This window comes from Acanthochromis polyacanthus, chromosome 12, assembly GCF_021347895.1.
Source record: "Acanthochromis polyacanthus isolate Apoly-LR-REF ecotype Palm Island chromosome 12, KAUST_Apoly_ChrSc, whole genome shotgun sequence".
NCBI classification, from domain to species: Eukaryota; Metazoa; Chordata; class Actinopteri; family Pomacentridae; genus Acanthochromis; species Acanthochromis polyacanthus.
The window spans coordinates 40,541,845-40,558,495 of record NC_067124.1 but is presented as its reverse complement, the minus strand read 5'-3'; the positions used below and the strand labels follow the sequence as shown (position 1 = coordinate 40,558,495).

The window sequence follows — 16,651 nt, the reverse complement described above, 5'->3', positions numbered from 1 at the left end:
CGACAAGTCAGACAAAAGACAAAATATTAGATATGAGAAAAAAAGAAAAAAATGAGAAAAAAATACAAAATGAGGAAAAACAAAAAGACAAAAAATGACAAACAAGATAAAAAAATTACAAAAACTAGACAAAATGACAAAAGCGAGACAAAATTGTTGTTTTGCTTCTATTATCTATAATTTTCTTCATCTATATGTACAGGTGTGTGTGTGTGTGGGAGGGGGGGATTTAAAAACATTTAGATTGTGTGTAGCTTGAGGAGAACGCATGTGAAGCTGAAAACCCAATAAAAATACATTAAAAAAAACAGAAACGGACAATTGATGCTCTTTATGCTGGACTTTTATTAGATTTTTTCCAAAAGGTAAATATGTACACGGTATTTACAGAACGGCAGTTGGTCAGATCAGATGAGGGATGAGGGGAGGAAGAGGAGGAGGAAGATAAACCTTCAGCTTGGGTTGTTAGTGAGCTGCAACGTAAACTATGAAGCACTGCAGACCCAGAAGATAAATACTTACTAGTCAGAATACTCAACGGAAAACAGAAGAATGAGGAGAAGAGGAGGAGGAGATACTGTTAGAGGAGGAGGACGTCATGCAGGAGGAGAAGCAGAACAGAGAGGAGACGGATCCAAACGGAGTTAAAAGAAACGAGATGAAGACGAGGAGGAGGAGGAGGAGGTTCTTCAGAGGAAGTTACAGACTGATGATGGAGGTTTTTACAACAAAATACAGAAGAAACAGGAACTAAATGTGTTTCTGTTAGTGGTCCGGGTGGAACTTCAGCAGTAAATAAATTAAAAAAAAACAACAAAAAAACAAATAAACAACAAAGCAAACGTCCTGAAAAACCCGACACAGTGGTGGCAGACCTAGCTAGATGTTTGTTCTGTAGGTCCGGACGCATCGAAGCTGAAGGACCAAAAACAACCAGTGAAGAAGAATCTAATAAACAGTGAAATAAGAAGAAGAAGAAGAAGAAGAGGTCCTTCAGCACGTTTAGATGCTTCTGGACTCACAGAACCCGACAGCACACGTTTGGTTCTCTAATAAAACAGCTTTCAGGAGAACAACAGCCTCTAGAGTTTGAGTGGAGGCTCCGTGTGACTTCCTCTGTGTCTCCGGGCGTCTGGACCAGGTTCGCCCGGCCGGTTTATCGTCCCTCCGTGGAGCTCCTGCAGAGCGGTGGAGCTCCGAGCTGAAGATGTTTGGGATGGAGGGGTGGAGGGGAAGGGAGCGGGATGGAGGGGAGGAAGAGAGGAAGACAGGTTGAGATCATTTAGCCGTTAGCATCACTGCTCTGGTCGGACCAGAACCCCCCGGCTAGGAGTCGCACTTACCCACCGAAAGCAGCGACTAGTCAAAGGAAAGCACGGTGGGGACGGTACCATGTTTACAAAAATAGACTCTGGATTGCTCAATAACACTGAGTTACACCTAAACAGCTTTAATCAGCGATAATCTCACATTTATCACCAGTGTTTGCACTAAAAACCGCTGCCAGCTCGGTACAAATCAAACGGCAGCTTGTAGGGGACAGATTTCATGAAGGATCCCTCTTTACTAAAGCACTGATTCGTTTAAATACTGATCTGAGTTCTCTAGGATTTAATGGGATTCGATGATTGGAGCGTTTGGGAACACTGGCGTCAGGTAAACACACAAACACTAAAACAGGAAGCAGAGCGTTTGTCTCCGTCCTCCCAGAGTCTCTTTGTCTTACCAGCCTGCAGACACCAGAGCCTCATACAAACCACCTGACAGCTCCTCATGGACCACAAGTCTCCTCCAGGTGAGGCAGACGGAGGCGGAGCTTCAGGAGCTTCCACCTGACGACGACCATGGTGATGATGAATCTTCCAGGAACTTTGATCTCATAAAGTCTCTGCTTTTCTTCTTCTTGCTGCTGCCGGTCGGACATTTCATGAACTTTAGCTTTCAGTCTCTCAGAGGATAAAAAGACGAGCAGCCTTCCAGGATTCATACAAACCAGCTCCTCTCCGGTCTCACTCCTCACAGTCTCTAAGAGGGAAACTCCTTGTCGTGACTCCAGTGACTTGAGACTCAGAGGAGAAGAAGAAGAAGCCGTTTGCTCCCTCCTTAGGGTCGGACTTGAGTCTTCGGGTCTTTGAGCTGCTGACTTGAGGAGGGAAAGAACATAACAGAACACTGTTAGCTTTAAAGGAACAGGAAGCCCTGATCTGAGCCCTGCTGGCTGGCTGGCCGTTACACTGCGTGATCTGACCCCCCCTGGATGTCTGGCTGGCACTAGTGTGTGTCTGGCCTCCCTCTGCTCTATGTGAGGTGTGTGAGGATCTGGTCCCGTCTGGTCCTGCCCCCCCACCCCGCTCTACGGCCCTCAGGAGGCGGCTAAACAGGCTGAGCTGGTCTTGCAGTCTATCTTTGAGGGGTCAGAGGGGCTGAAGGCGACCCCGAGCCCCGTTAAAAAGGCCATGCAGGAGTCTGAGCAGGTGAAGCCCAGAGAGGACTGGACGTAGAGCACCGGCAGGTCGGGTCTGAACCTGTGGACGGAGCAGAGACGGACCGGGTCAGGCTTCAGGTCTGCACAAACTCCTACCAAGTCTGTCTTATTTTCAGTCAAAACCTCCACTTGGTTTCACATAAATTCAGTTAACAAGTGATGGAGGGACTCGTTTTAACCCTCCTGTTGTCCTCGTTTACGGCACCAAAAAATACTGTTCCTTCGTCTGAAAAAAAATACAAAAATTTAGCAAAAAAAAAAAATGTAAAAAAATTTCTGAAAATTTGCAAAACCTTCAAGAAGAAAACTAATAATTCCTTAAAAGATTTATTTAAAAAAAAAAACTAATTTGGAAAGGAAATTCTTATAAAAATTTTCAAAAAAATGAGTAAAAATCTTCCAAAAGAATTCTAAAAATATCTAAAGTGACTACAAATATATCAATAAAACTTCTAATGAACATTCACATAAAAATCAAACAAAATCCAGTAAAATTTGCGGGATTTTGGTTGATTTTTATGAAAAAATTCTTAGAGAAACTAGAAACGTTAAGAAAATTCGCCCAAAAAATGTTGAAAATGCGGACATCAGAAGTTTCACTGTGAAAATACGTTTTTTTTCCACATTTTCAAACTTTAAAACGGGTCAATCTGACCTGCAGGACGACACCAGGGTTAAAGTTTCCCTTAAAATTCTATTTCAAAAAAAGTCCTTAAACTTTGGCTAAAAAATTCTTCTAAATATTTTCAAAAATGAGTAAAAATCTTCCCAAAAAAACCCAAGATATTTAAAGTGACTACAGATAAATCAGTAAAACTTCTGATATTTTCTTTAAGAACATTCACATAAAAATCTGCCAAAATCCACTAAATTTTTTAAGAAACATTTTCAACATTTCTTTTTTCGACCAAAAAATGTTCAAAAATTTCTCAACAAATGTTGAAAATGTGGACTTCAGAAGTTTCACTGTGAACACTTTTTTTTCCACATGTTAAACTTTAAAACAGGTCATTTTGACCCACAGGACGACAGCAGGGTTAAGACAATGCATCTGAAATATCTCATTGAGTCAAACAATCCTGAAATCATCTTCTTCACGGTTATATTTCACAAGAAAACTCAACAAGTTTACTACATCTCAAATAAAGAGGTTACATGAAAGCAAAAACCTTTATTTTTTTAGCATTTCCGGTTTAATTTAAGACACCTCAGCTTGACAGTAAAATAAGTAGGGCTGGCCCGAATAGTGGTTTCTGGCCTCCGGATGTTCGGGCCCTATTAAAGACAAATATCCGAATATTCGTTCCACCCCGTAACGTCGCGGGGGAGGGGGGGGGGCAGCGGCTTGTGGCGGAGACGGCCCGAATATTCGGATCCGTTCGTCTGGTCTCCCGGGTCCAAATTTTGTCTTCATTTTGTCTTCAGTTAAACTGAAGAATTCCCAAACAGCGGAGGTCTTCAGCATCTTATTTTGTGTTTATGTAACGAAGTGAAGCGTGACGTCAGAGTCTGCAGCAACCCGGACATTTGGGTGGTGGTAAGAAACATGAATGGAGGAGCTGAGATGAGCCGAAGGCGAAGGGAAGAGATGAGCTCCGAATATTTTGGTCTGGGGGGAGGAAGGAGTGATCACATAGACATGTGTATATGTTTATGTGATCACAGGACGGGATGAGGCGATATGGGCCGAAGGCGGAGGGAAGACAGTAACGAATATTCGTTCCGCACGGTAGCGTCCGACCGGGTGGGGGTGTGAATATTTGGATACCAAAATTAATATCTGGATACCGCCGTAGCGAACTAATATTCGGATATTCGGGTCCAGCCCTAAAAATAAGTTCTCCAGCTTTAAGATGTCAGTATTCTAAATCTTCTTTCCAGAAATCTCACCAAGCCATTTTTCACGTGTTCTATTGGCAGATTTTTTCACTTATTTCAAGGTAAAGCTCTTTGAAATCAGCTTTTTTTTTTCCTGTGTTTCTGGATGAGGACTTACGTTTTGACCATGGCCCGCAGCGCCGCCTTCCTCTCTCTCTCCACAAACTTGTCGATGAGGTAGGAAGCCATGCGAGGGGCTTCCAGGTAGAGCTTGAAGAAGCGGTGGTAGTTTCCCAGCGCCCAGGCGGCTCTCAGAGCCAGAGCATGAGCCACGCACTCGTCTGCCCTGAGGACCGGAGTCAGATAGACCAGCTCAGTGGTCAGGTCTGGAGGAAGGAGGAGAAGCCACGTCAGAGCATGGACAGCAGGAGGTCTAACAGGACAATACCAGAACAACCACCAATCCTAATGGTTCTTTGGTTCAGTGCAGAATGTTCAGAGTGTCTACAGATAACATTTAGTCATCTGGGTTTAATGAAGGATCACAAGAACTTGTCAGGATTTACAAATGTACAGTTTAACAACCTCTGGAGGTAAACCTGAATATAACGGAGACGGTGGAAGACGTGTCTCACCTCCAGAGTTCTTAGTGAAGATGTAATACAGCAGTCTGTATGCCGTGAACTCCCCGATGTTCTCTGAGGGGTTGTCCTTGTAGAGGGCCTTCAGCTGGGTCTGGCACTGGTTGAACTCCTCATGGTCCCCCTGAAGACAGAAACACAGAAACACACCGTTATTAATTCAACCCTCTGAACCCAGATCAGTTCATGGTTCACTGTGGATCATTTTAAAGCTCTGAGGAATCACAACATCATGGAGAAGAACTCAGAGAAAACCAAGTTTGATTTATTCCAAAGTCTGGAATCAAGACATTCAACATTTTGACAGAAGTCCGTTTTTGTTGTTGTGCTTTGTTTTTGTCGCTTTCGGTCTTAATTTTGTCGCTTTCGGTCTCCTTTTCGTCATTTTGTCTCATTTTCGTCATTTTGTGTCTCACTTTTGAGTCTCGTTTTTATCCAGGAGCTTTGACTTCTCCTCTCCAGATCACTTTTGGAAAGTTTTGTCATTCTGAACAGATTTTGTGTCATTTTGGACAAATTTTAAATATTTTTGGGCAAGTTTGGATAATTTAAAACACTTTGAATATGGACATTTTCATTATTTTTTCACCAGTTTTTGGTCATTTTGACTAATTTTCAGTAAGTTTGGGCAACTTCATGTCATTTTGCACAAATTGAAACATTTTAAATTACTTTTCCAATCGCTCTGGATGTGTTTTTGTCCTTTCAGACAATGTTTTAGTCATTCAATCACGGACATTTCCATGATTCCTCTACAGACCATTCCTCTTTCCAGGAGATCTTTATGTGACTCCTGAACACGTTTTAGGTCGTTTGGGGTCTTTTTTCAATAGCGTCTGGGCACATTTATGTCATTTTTGGAAAGTTAAATCATTCTGGACACCTTTTCTTTTGTTTTCAGTCAAGCTTGTGTTGCTTTGGATAAAAAACGAAGATAAGTGGTATCAGAAACCTGCCTGCAGGCTTTGGGGTTGTTCAACGTGAAGAAAAACACTCACCTTTTCCAGAGCGATGCGAGCGTGACACTCGTACACTTCCACTGTGAAGTCGGTACGAACTCCTTGAACCTGCGACAGATAAAAACCAAAATGAATCAGCCACTGGGAGAAAAAACGAAGTCAGACACTAGAAGAGCCCTCAGAGAGCTCAGTACTCCTAAAAGGATCCTCAGCCATCAGATCATTTCTGATGGATGAAAGCTAAAGAACTCATGGTCCTCAGTGGATTTGTAGGGCAGGGCTGTGATCATCAGCAGGCAGCTGACGCAGTATTAAAAAAGCATCCCGTTGCTGTGTATAAGATGACAGCACAGTGATGCTGCAGAGGCAGTATGCTCAGTTTATGCTGATCAGATGAAGCTTTACTGGATTTTAGGTGAAGAGGGGTGGTGTTAGAGAAGTTTACCCTCTGTGTGTGTCTGTCTAGGATTTAATAAATATGAACAGTCGATGTGAAACCCTTTAGCCGCATGGTGGCCGTCAGTAGCAGGAAGCTGGAGGTCTCATGACGACCTTCAGCTCGATGAGTCGGATAAACACAGCAACTCGGCTGCAAAGTTTCTCTTCTATTTTGAAAACACTTCAGTGAGAAGCATTTCTGAAAGCATCTGAGGCAGAAATAAGCAGCTGAACCTGTCCTGTTTAGGTTTAGACGTGGCAGAGTAACTCAAAGTGTAAACAGACAGGAGTTTTTTCAGCAGCAGGTTCTCCAGGAGCTGTGACGTAAACAACTGACTGCAGCTTTTACTTGTACAACCTGTTTACTGAATGGCCAGTTGAAAACAGCTTTTTAAAGGTTGAATGTATAAAAAAAAACGCAGTCAGCACTGACATCATGGAGCAGATACGAGCTTAATGCTATCAATAGTTTACTGGTGTTAGCACCGGGTCCAGTTAGCTGAAGCTACCGATATGCTACGTAGCATTAGCTGGACATCAATATTTAGAGAATGTCTGTTTAACTTGTAAAATCTATTATGAGTTATCTTTAGGTAGTAACTTTTCTCCGGTAAGTCGCTGTCCTATTTTAAAGACGACACTCCTCTGCCTGGACGCTGGACGTCATTTTCAGGGCGACTAATTAACGTCGTATGAACCCGATGTATCAGAGAGTAGATAGTGAGCAGGATAGTTCTCTGTAGTTTACCCGACACAGAGCAGGACTCTGCTGTGAAGACGCAGACATGCGGTGGAGTATTTTCAACAATAAAAAATAAATACATTTTAAAAAAGGAAGAGACTGAAACCCACCGTGAGGTCCTGTCGAATGGACTTCATCTGCTCACAGGCGTAGGCGTAGTCCTGGTGGGTCTGCCAGTGAGCTTTCACAGCCTGCAGAGACTTCCTCAGCACCTGGACCAACACCAGTTCACAAACAGAGTTAAACCTCCGTGATGAAGAGCGTTCAGTCCACAGACCCCCCACAGGGTGAAAAACACAAACTGAGACTCAAAGACGATGATTAAAACGTTTCCTCCACAGATGAGCTGGATGTCCGACAGTATCTCCTGTAAACAAACCGACAGATGAGGACTTACGTGGACGGGGCGCACTGTGGACGGGTCGGGTGCACAGGTGAGCCTCAGGTAGTGCTTGGTGATGTCCTGACAGGTTCCTACGATGGGACAGTCCTCCCAGCTGAGGCCCTCCTGAGTCCCGTCGGGGAGGTCCAGGGCGTTGATGGACAGAACCAGAGGCTCTGAGCGAAGCTGCTTGTGGAAACGAGCCGCTCTGCTCTGCTTCTTCGCCTCCCGGTTCGGGTCGTGGAAGTCCAGCCCGGCGTTCCCCCCTTTCCTCTTCTTCCCGACAGTCGAGTTGGAATCGTCCATGTTCCTGGGAGGGAAAGTTAAAAGTTCATTCATCTGTACGGCAGACTGTTACAGAACAGAAAGGTGATGAAAGATAGGATCTAACATGTTTTTAACCTTCCTGTTGTCCTCATTTATGGGCACCAAAAAATTCAAACATTCAGGAAAAAAAAAATCCACAAATTTCTGAAAATTGGCAAAACCTTCAGGAAGAAAATTCCAATAATTCCTTACAAGTTTCCTTTAAAAGTATTAAATAAAAAAAACAATCCCCCAAATTTGGCAAGAAAATTCTTCTAAATATTTTTTAAAAATTAGTAAAAATCTTCCAAAAAAATCCTAAAAATATCTAAAGTGATTCCATATTTATCAGCAAAACTTCTGATATTTTCTTTAAGAACATTCACATAAAAATCAACCTAAATCCAGTAAAATTCGCTGGATTTTGGTTGATTTTTATGTGAATGTCTTAACCCTTTAAGCTTCAGTCAATTCCAGCCGTTTTCAGTACAAAAAATCGCTAATATTCTATTTTTAAATAAAAAAAATTACGAAAAATACGGGGAATATTGGACGCGCATCGGGAGGTGCATTTCCTTGAAAACGACCGATTCGGGGATTTTATATCGACTTCAGGTCATGTTTTGGACAAAATAGTTTCCTGGCTTGTGTCATCTGATGTAAAAGGTTGGATTATGGCCGTTTTTTGTGGAATCTTTTTTTTTGTGTGTAATAATAAACCCGGAAATGTGAGTCGCGCTGTGTGCGTTGAAGCCGTGTATAGAGAACGGATGGATGAATATTTGTTTTTGTCGGACAAATGTGTTTTTCTCACCCGCTGTGGTAATCACATCTGAAAGTGGTTTATACCGGCGGATTCATGAGAATCTAAGCTTTCCATCGGTGTATAGTGTTTGTATAATCGCGTTTGCACCCGTCGGACATTCTTGAAATTCCTATGCAAATTAGTAGGTGTACCGCCGGCGGTACACTGAAGCTTAAAGGGTTAAAGAAACATTTTTTTTAAACATTTCTTTTATTCCACCCAAAAATGTTGAAAAAATGTTGAAAATGTGGAAGTTTTCACTGTGAAAATGTTTGTTTTTTAAAAATGGCTTAATCTGACGACAGCAGGCTTCACTTACCGCCGTCCTCTGTTGGCTTTCCCTCCCCGTCCCCGTCCTCTCTCTCCAGCTCCACGTCCTCTGTCTCTGTCATTTCCACGTCCACGTCCTCCTTTCTGACTCCGTCTGGACAGCTGAGGTCGCAGGTCGCTGGAGATGCTGCTGTCTGACTGTGAGCCTGAATCACTGCAGCACAGACAGACATTCAGACACAAAGACCTCATAGAAACCCAAACAAACGGCGCTGAACGGCGTCCTACCTGCGTCTGTGTCTCTGGCTGCTGCGGTCTCTGTGTCGGCTGTGAGACGGCGACGGCGAGCGGGACGAGGACCGGGACGAGCTGGAAGACGGACTCCTCTGAGAGAAGATGTTCCTGTAGTGTCCCAGTCTGTGTCCCAGACCTCTGCCTCTGGAGGCTGCAGCCGCCGAGCTTCCTCCTCGGCTAACGGAGCCGTCGGACGTCCTCTGGGCCGGGACGCTTTCCCAACGAGACTGTTTGACCTTCAGTCTGCAACAACAAACGAGACCTCGATGTTAAAAAAAGTCTGATGCATCAGTGGTGTTCGCTGCAGTTAAAACTGAATTCACAAATACAGGAAGTCCTCCATTTACGGCGTTTCGTCTGAGCTGGTTACATGGAACTAGCCGATGAGCTGACAGCACAAATACGAGTAAAGTTCAAAAATGAGGTTAATTAAATTAATAAACAACATTGCTTCTGTGTTTACAAAGTAGAGAGACGTGCATCCAGAAAAGCTAAATATCAAAACAGCAGACAGGAAGTGACAGCTGTCAAAAGACAACTTCAAAATAAAGGCTAATAATTAGATCTAACCCTGGTGTCGTCCTGCAGGTCAAACTGATCCGTTTTAAAGTCTGAAAATGTGGAAAAAATCATATTTTCACAGTGAAACTTCTGATGTCCACATTTCAACACTTTGGGGAAATCTTTGAACATGTTTTGGTGGAAAATGAAAAAGTTAAAAATGTTTCTTAAGAACAATCACATAAAAATCAACCAAAATTCAGCGAATCTTACTGGATTTTGGTAGATTTTTTATGTGAATGTTCTTAAGAAACATGTTTTTGTAAATATTTACAATAATTTTCCTGCCAAATTTGGGGGATTTTTTTTTAATTTAACACTTTTAAGGAATTATTGGAATTTTCTTCCTGAAAGGTTTTGCAAATTTTCAGAAATTTGAGCAACTTTTTTGTTGAATTTCAGGATTTTTTTCAGACAAGAAAACAATATTTTTTGGTGCGGTAAACGAGGATAATAAACTAATTAATAAAACGATGGGAACAGGGCGAAACACCGACGAACCTCGACATTATTGGATCAAGTTGTAAAAACAGGTCAACTTATTCTGTAAATTATTCATGCGTGCATGAAAGTCGCTGGTATTCATGAAGAACTGATCGATACTGTGATGCACACAACGGCTTTGGTTGCATTTTCTCCAGAGTTCTGACTTACGGTGAAAATCTCCTCACATCTTTGTGTACAAACGGAACTGTGAGGACCTGCTGTGTTCACATCAAACAACTCGGCTCTAAACTCACTCTGGCAGCGGCTCTCGGGTCCAGTCGATGGTGTAAGCAGAGCCGTCCTTCAGCCGGTCCTGCAGAACCTCCTTCAGCACCTTCTCCGTGCGGTCCTTGTCCTCCTCCGTCTCACAGGCGGTGAAGCAGCGCTGCACGTACTCCTTCATGGCTTGAGGCCAGTCCTGGGGTCTGGACAGAGAGCTTTAAGGTCAGTATGGGATCTACAGATGACCACTGAACTACTGGAGGCTGCTTCTCACCGTGTCTGAGCTCCTCCAGCTGCAGCGCTGCTGGTCGCTGCAGTAGAAGACGTCTGATTCTGGTCGCCCTGAGCGAACGCCTGATTGGTCATCGGGGAACACTGGACCTGATAAGGCCTCTTGGGAATATTGAACTTCACAGAAGCTGTCCCAGGGGCTTCTGCCAGAGGAAACGGACAGAATCATTAGCGGATGCCTTCACTGAAGTCCTGCTGCTTACTGTCTGCAGAGTGACTCTGAAACACGACTGAACAGCGCTGAATGATTCGAGGACGACGACTAGTTGTGGGTTTTCAGACGTATTTTGGGATACATTTTTTATAAGATGTGCTCAGATGGTATTTTAGGAGACAGTGATGTGCCTAAAGCTAGCGGTGTTGAATGGTCTCTTTTTGCTGCTGTTCTCTCATTTGTCTCATGTTTTTTGTCTCGTCATTTTGCGTCTACTTTTTTGCTGTTTTGGATCTCCTTTTTGTCATTTTGTGTCTTGGTTTTTCAATATTTTGTCTGTTTTTTGTCATTTTGTGTCTTGTTTTTGTGTCTTGTTTTTGTGCTTCAGTTTGATATTCAGTGTGTAGCAGATTTAAAACATGAGATACACATCTCCTGAATCTGCACTTTACTTTATAATGATGTTTAAAGTTTACTAACGCTGCATTCATTCTGTTTCACTTTCATCCTTATACATATTATTATTACTTTTATTCTGTCAAACTGCTGCTGCCATAACGATGTAAACTTCCCCTGACATGGGGAACCATAAAGGATCATCATATTTTATCTTATTCCATCTAAACTGTGACTGTCAGACAAGGAGGACGCATGAATCTGTAGAAGCAGACATCAAAGTTCATACTGAATAACTACAGTGTTTACTGGGTTTTATTGGATGCTTTTATATTGATAGTCTTACATGTTTTTTGTTTGTTTTTAATGTTATCTATTATGCACTCTAAGGACTGCACGTTGAACTTGGTTGTTCTCGTACAATGACGATAAAGACGTTCTGATTCTGACCTCCTGGATCAGACGTGCTGCAGACTGCACATTCATGTTTTCAGTTGTTGTGTTTCTCTAACTGCTCCGTCCTAAACTACTACTTTAAATTCAAACTGACAGTTCGTTTGAATGAGGTGGATGTAAACGTTTCCCTCTGCTGGTGAAATGGACACAGAGAAGCAGAAATAATGTGAGAACAGCATCAGATCTACTGCAGTGAGAAGAGCACAGGTCTTACGTTTCATGCGGTGCCAGAGCTGCTGTCCTTGTTTCTGGTTCTTGCTCTTGTTGGCGTCTCCTCGGCCCAGTCCAGGCCCGTACTGACCCGGCTGCTGCTGGGAGCTGTTCTGGGGGGGCTGGTAGGAGTTCTGGGCCTGCTGGAAGCCCTGGCTGTAGCTGGGCCGTCCCGGGGAATGACTGTAGACCTGCATCTGGCTGGGGTCGCCGGGGGGGTACGGCATGGAGCTGCCGGCGCCGTAAGCGTTCTGTGACGGAGGCGGGGGGTACTGGGAGTTGGGTGGTGGAGGGATGGGTGGAGGAGGAGGAGGAGGGGGCTTCTCTGAGGTGGTGGGGCTCTGTGGGGGCTGGGGGGCAGCTGGGGGAGGAGGCTGAGGCTGGGAGGGGTAGCTGGGAGACTGGTCTTCAGTTCCAGGCACCGGGGGAGGCTGTGGGTAGAAAGCGGAAATGAAAATGAAATAGAGGAGCCGCAGTTCAGCAGGCAGAATGAAACCGATTTACACTAGGGATGGGAATTTCGACTAATTTCCCCACCGACTAGTCTCAAATTTTATTTGCGACTAGTCGAGTAGTCTATAAAGCCACATAATGACAGTGAAGAAAAATTTTCACTTATATTCCGCTCCGTAAGTCTGGATGGGATCTGCAGTGACTTTGCGCATGCGCGATTCACCTGCCGTCTGGCCGCGGAGGGATGAGTCCTCTAATCAGACACTGGGACTGCTGTGGGGTTACTGGACTGACAGCCTGTGCTCTGGGAGGGGGAGAAGCTCACAGCAGCACCTGCTGCTGGTTGAGGACAGTAACTGCAGAATGATCCCAGTTTTCCTGTCAGAGTCTCCAAAACGGCAGAAAAAGTCGCGAGATTTGTTGCTAGTCACTTTTGACAAAAAAAGTCGCTAGGACGCTTTGGAAAGTTGCTAGATTCAGCGAGAAAGTCGCTAAGTTGGCAACACTGGTTTCTGCTTACACAGCCGACAGGCGACCTTGTTGTCATCTGCTGCGTCAAAATACTGCCAAACGGTGCTGATTTTCTTACATGTGAGTGTCACCATCTTCCCACTTTACCTTTCCAAACTTTCTTCCCCAAACTGTGTGGCCCCGCCCCCTGCTACGTGTGCATGTGAGGGGAGGGAGTAATTCTCTGGCTGGCTGCTCAGCCTGTTTACAAAGAAGCCGAGGCAGAGGCGTGAAGAACAAGGAGCGTGATGCTTAATGCAGCGTTTAACCGACTAGTAAAATACTAAACGCTTAATAAATGAGAAGGCGGTTAAACGGTTAAATGACTAGTCGCGCACATCCCTAATTTACACCAAGCACAAATTTAACCAAATGTTCTGGAATTGATCCAGTGACTCGGGAAAAACAAGATTCCTCATCGGGTAGAACATCAGGGTTAGAGTGTCAATGAACAGCTCAACATGTTAAATAATGTGCCCCACTACACACCTGTCCGTTAGAGGCTGGAGTTCCTGCATATGGACCTGGAGGGACACCGTACTGATTGGGTGGATACGCGCCTCCATACTGGAAAATCAAAGAAAACCGTTTCGTCATTTCAGATTCACAATTTGTTCCCACACGGAGCCGAAGAACAGCAGGGAACCGATAATTAGATCAGATATTCACATTGTTCTGAACACTGGCATTGTTTGCCTTTTTATTTTCTTTTAACACTGATCCAGAATGTGTTAGTTTGGCTTCAGTCTGGAGGGAACATTGTGCTCTCAGCAGCAAGACAAAATGAGACAGAAAACAGCAAAAATGAGACAGAAAACAACAAAAACAAGACACAAAACAACAAAAATCACAAAATGAGACAGAAAACGGAAAAAACAAGACAGAAAATATGGTGCCATAATTGGGTCAAAAGTCACCGCGCGTAACATTCTCTCTTTCTCTCGCGCGCGCCTAACACACTCTCTTTCTCTTTGTGGGCGAGCACTGGTATCCGCCCACAAAGGGTCAAAAGTCTTCTCCCCGCGCACATAGATCAGAGCTCTGCACACGCGTAGCAAAGTCTCCGTGCGTGTAGGAGGCTCCTCGCGCGCGGAGACTTTGCTACGCACGCACAGAGTGTTTTTTGCGCCTGTGAAGACTTTTTTCCGCTCGCTCGGGGTACGTGTTTCGCACACGCGCGAGAGAGAGAGTTACACGCGCGTGACTTTGACCCAATTATGGCACCATAGAAAACAAAAAAAACGAGACAAAAAAAACAACAAAAACAAGACAGACAATGACACAAATTACAAAACGAGACAGGAAACGACAAAAACGAGACAAAACGACAAAAACGAGACAGAAAATGAAGACAGACAGACATGTTGTCATTTGGGATTCACAGTTTGTCCCCACATGTAGCCGAAGAACAGCAGGGAACCGACTGTTAGATCAATTCACATTGTTCTGAACACTGGTACTCTTTGTCTTTTTCTTTTAACACTGATCCAGAATGTGTTAGTTTGGCTTCAGTCTGTGCTCTCAGCAGTTCCACCCACAACATTAGAAGTTTAACAATAACTAACACGGAGGAAGAAATGCTAAAAAGCCGTCCTCTGAATAAACTCATGTAAAACAGAAATAAACAGGTATGTCAGCTAAGGTTTGTGGAGGAGTTTGTGTTGGTCTAAATCTTCTCACCAAGATTTTAAAATGTACGGCAAAAGTTCCAAAAATCACTTAAACGTGTAAAAACAATCGACCTCTCCTGTAGGGCCTTCTGTAAATCACTCAGACGGTATTTTAGGAGACACTGATGTACTCAAAGATAACAGTGTTCAACGGTATGTCTTTATCCTCTTTGTTTTGTTTACCTTTTGATATTTGTTTCAGGTTTTTGCTACCTTTTTGTCTCATTTGTGATTTCTGTCATTTTATGTCTCATTTGTCATTTTGTTTAGTTTTTGTCATCGTGTCTCTTTTTTGTCATTTTGTTTCTCTTACCTGCAATATTTTGTCTTGTTTTTTTCCTGACTTTTGCTTCTTATTTTTGTCATTTTGTTTCTTGCTTTTGTCGTTTTGTGTCTTCTTTTGTCATTTCATTTCTCTTATCTGTAATAATTTGTCGTTTTTGATTTTTTGTTTGATTTTTCGTTTTCTTATTTTTGTCATTTTGTTTCTATTGTCTAATATTCTTTTTTGTTGCCTTTTGTCTGATTTGTCATTTTGTCTCTTGCTTTTGTTGTTTTGTGTCTCATTTTTGTCAATTTGGTCTCATATTTGTTATTTTGTTTCTCTTCTATGTAATATTTTGTCTTGTTTTGTTGTTTTTGTCTGATTTCTGTCATTTTGTTTCTTGTTTTTGTTGTTTTTGTGTGACTTGTGTGTCTCCTTTTTGTCATACTTTGTCTTGTTTTTGTTGTTTTAAAGTAAAATCCTCTCTGGTTAAGCTCCAGATAGCTGTTGATGTTGTAATGTGGAAATGATAAACTGAGGAAAACATTGATGAAATGAATTCATTTTCCTAATAAATTTCAGGTTGTTCATGATGTTTTTTAAAAAGATAATTCCTCAAATGTTAACATTTTTGGAATGTACTTATTTGCACTTAAACAAAGGAAACATGTGGAGTTGTGGTTATTTCTAGGCTGCTGTGCTGTGACTTTACTGTCATTTATACCAATACGACCACATACTGATCAGCTCCTGTCAGCACTTACTGGACCCATGGGGTAGTAGTAGTTATAGGGGTAGGTGTATCCAGGATAATGCTGCTGAGTCTGCTGGTACCACGGGTAGTACTGCTGCTGCTGCTGCATGGCTGCAGAGTCAGACACCGCTGGCTGAAACTGGCCGGCCTAAAAAAAATAGAGATATTACAACCCATGTTAAAGCAAAGCCATCTACAGGGACACATATCAATACAGCGAGGACACACAGGAGAACACATTTAAGAAACTAACAGTCCCTCCAGGAATTCAAGATGTTACGATCGCACCAGTTCACAAGAATTCAGCCAGTCTGTGAATTCTGCAATTTTGTCCAATCACTTTTATCATTTTCTATCCAGTTGTTAGCCTAGCCGCGCTAGACCCAGGTCTGAAGACACAAGGGTCTAAGAACTCTCGACAGGGAGGGAGGCGGGCTAAAAGGTTGTCTTTCAAATCACTCTGCAGCAATTGGGTAGGTATACAACCAATCAGCGCAATGAATAGGCTGACGTAGTTCCTAGAGCGCCGGAAATCAGAGGATGCGGGAGTTCGGTGAAGCCTTATTTATACAGTCAATGGGTGAAGCTCAAGTATATTACAGACATGTTAACAGAAAGATTATTCAGAGTCGGTGCTAATGGAGCTCAACGACTGTTGTCGTTTTTGTTGTAAGAATTTAAGAATTGTTTGCGTTTTATCCCATTCGTCGATCATCTACGACAAAAGGAAATCAATTCCCAAAACGTTATCTTGAAAAACCTGGGCAGCCAACATATCTCACCAATCCTTCTGAAGAAGCCAGGAGTCGGGACTCCCAAAAATAAACTGACAACTCCCGCTTCGAATTTCCTTCTTGTCGTCCTTGCCGAGTTGCATTGCTTTGAGACCAAGGTTTTCCGCCTCTTTCACCTGGTCCTCCATTAGTGCAAACAGTGGTGAGACGACAATCACCATTGGATTGTGGCTAAGTCCCATTAGCTTCCCAACCAGCGGAGCCAACTGGTATATTAAGGATTTGCCATATCCCGTCGGCATAAGTCCAAATACGTCTTTCTTCTCAATGAAACACTTCAGTGCCGTCC

At 43.2% G+C, this 16,651-nt stretch overlaps 1 protein-coding gene across 6 annotated transcripts in view; it reads right to left on the bottom strand.

The window, feature by feature from the left end:
* Nucleotides 1–325: 325 nt before the first annotated feature.
* The window catches only part of leng8 (leukocyte receptor cluster (LRC) member 8), a 41,226-nt gene continuing 24,900 nt past the window's right edge, over nucleotides 326–16,651 (bottom strand). For 3 of the 6 annotated variants that reach the window (XM_051956745.1, XM_051956744.1, XM_051956743.1), the window contains exons 3-15: nucleotides 15,579–15,716; nucleotides 13,369–13,446; nucleotides 11,921–12,347; nucleotides 10,684–10,843; nucleotides 10,442–10,612; nucleotides 9,135–9,383; nucleotides 8,896–9,060; nucleotides 7,481–7,775; nucleotides 7,194–7,295; nucleotides 5,943–6,011; nucleotides 4,939–5,068; nucleotides 4,482–4,689; nucleotides 326–2,525 (exon numbers count right to left, since the gene is read on the bottom strand). In XM_051956745.1, coding sequence (XP_051812705.1) covers nucleotides 2,363–2,525; nucleotides 4,482–4,689; nucleotides 4,939–5,068; nucleotides 5,943–6,011; nucleotides 7,194–7,295; nucleotides 7,481–7,775; nucleotides 8,896–9,060; nucleotides 9,135–9,383; nucleotides 10,442–10,612; nucleotides 10,684–10,843; nucleotides 11,921–12,347; nucleotides 13,369–13,446; nucleotides 15,579–15,716 — 2,355 coding nt within the window. In that variant the 3' untranslated portion in view covers nucleotides 326–2,362. The remainder of the gene's footprint in view (nucleotides 2,526–4,481; nucleotides 4,690–4,938; nucleotides 5,069–5,942; nucleotides 6,012–7,193; nucleotides 7,296–7,480; nucleotides 7,776–8,895; nucleotides 9,061–9,134; nucleotides 9,384–10,441; nucleotides 10,613–10,683; nucleotides 10,844–11,920; nucleotides 12,348–13,368; nucleotides 13,447–15,578; nucleotides 15,717–16,651) is intronic. The other 3 variants (XM_051956746.1, XM_051956747.1, XM_051956748.1) reach the window with 1 other exon arrangement.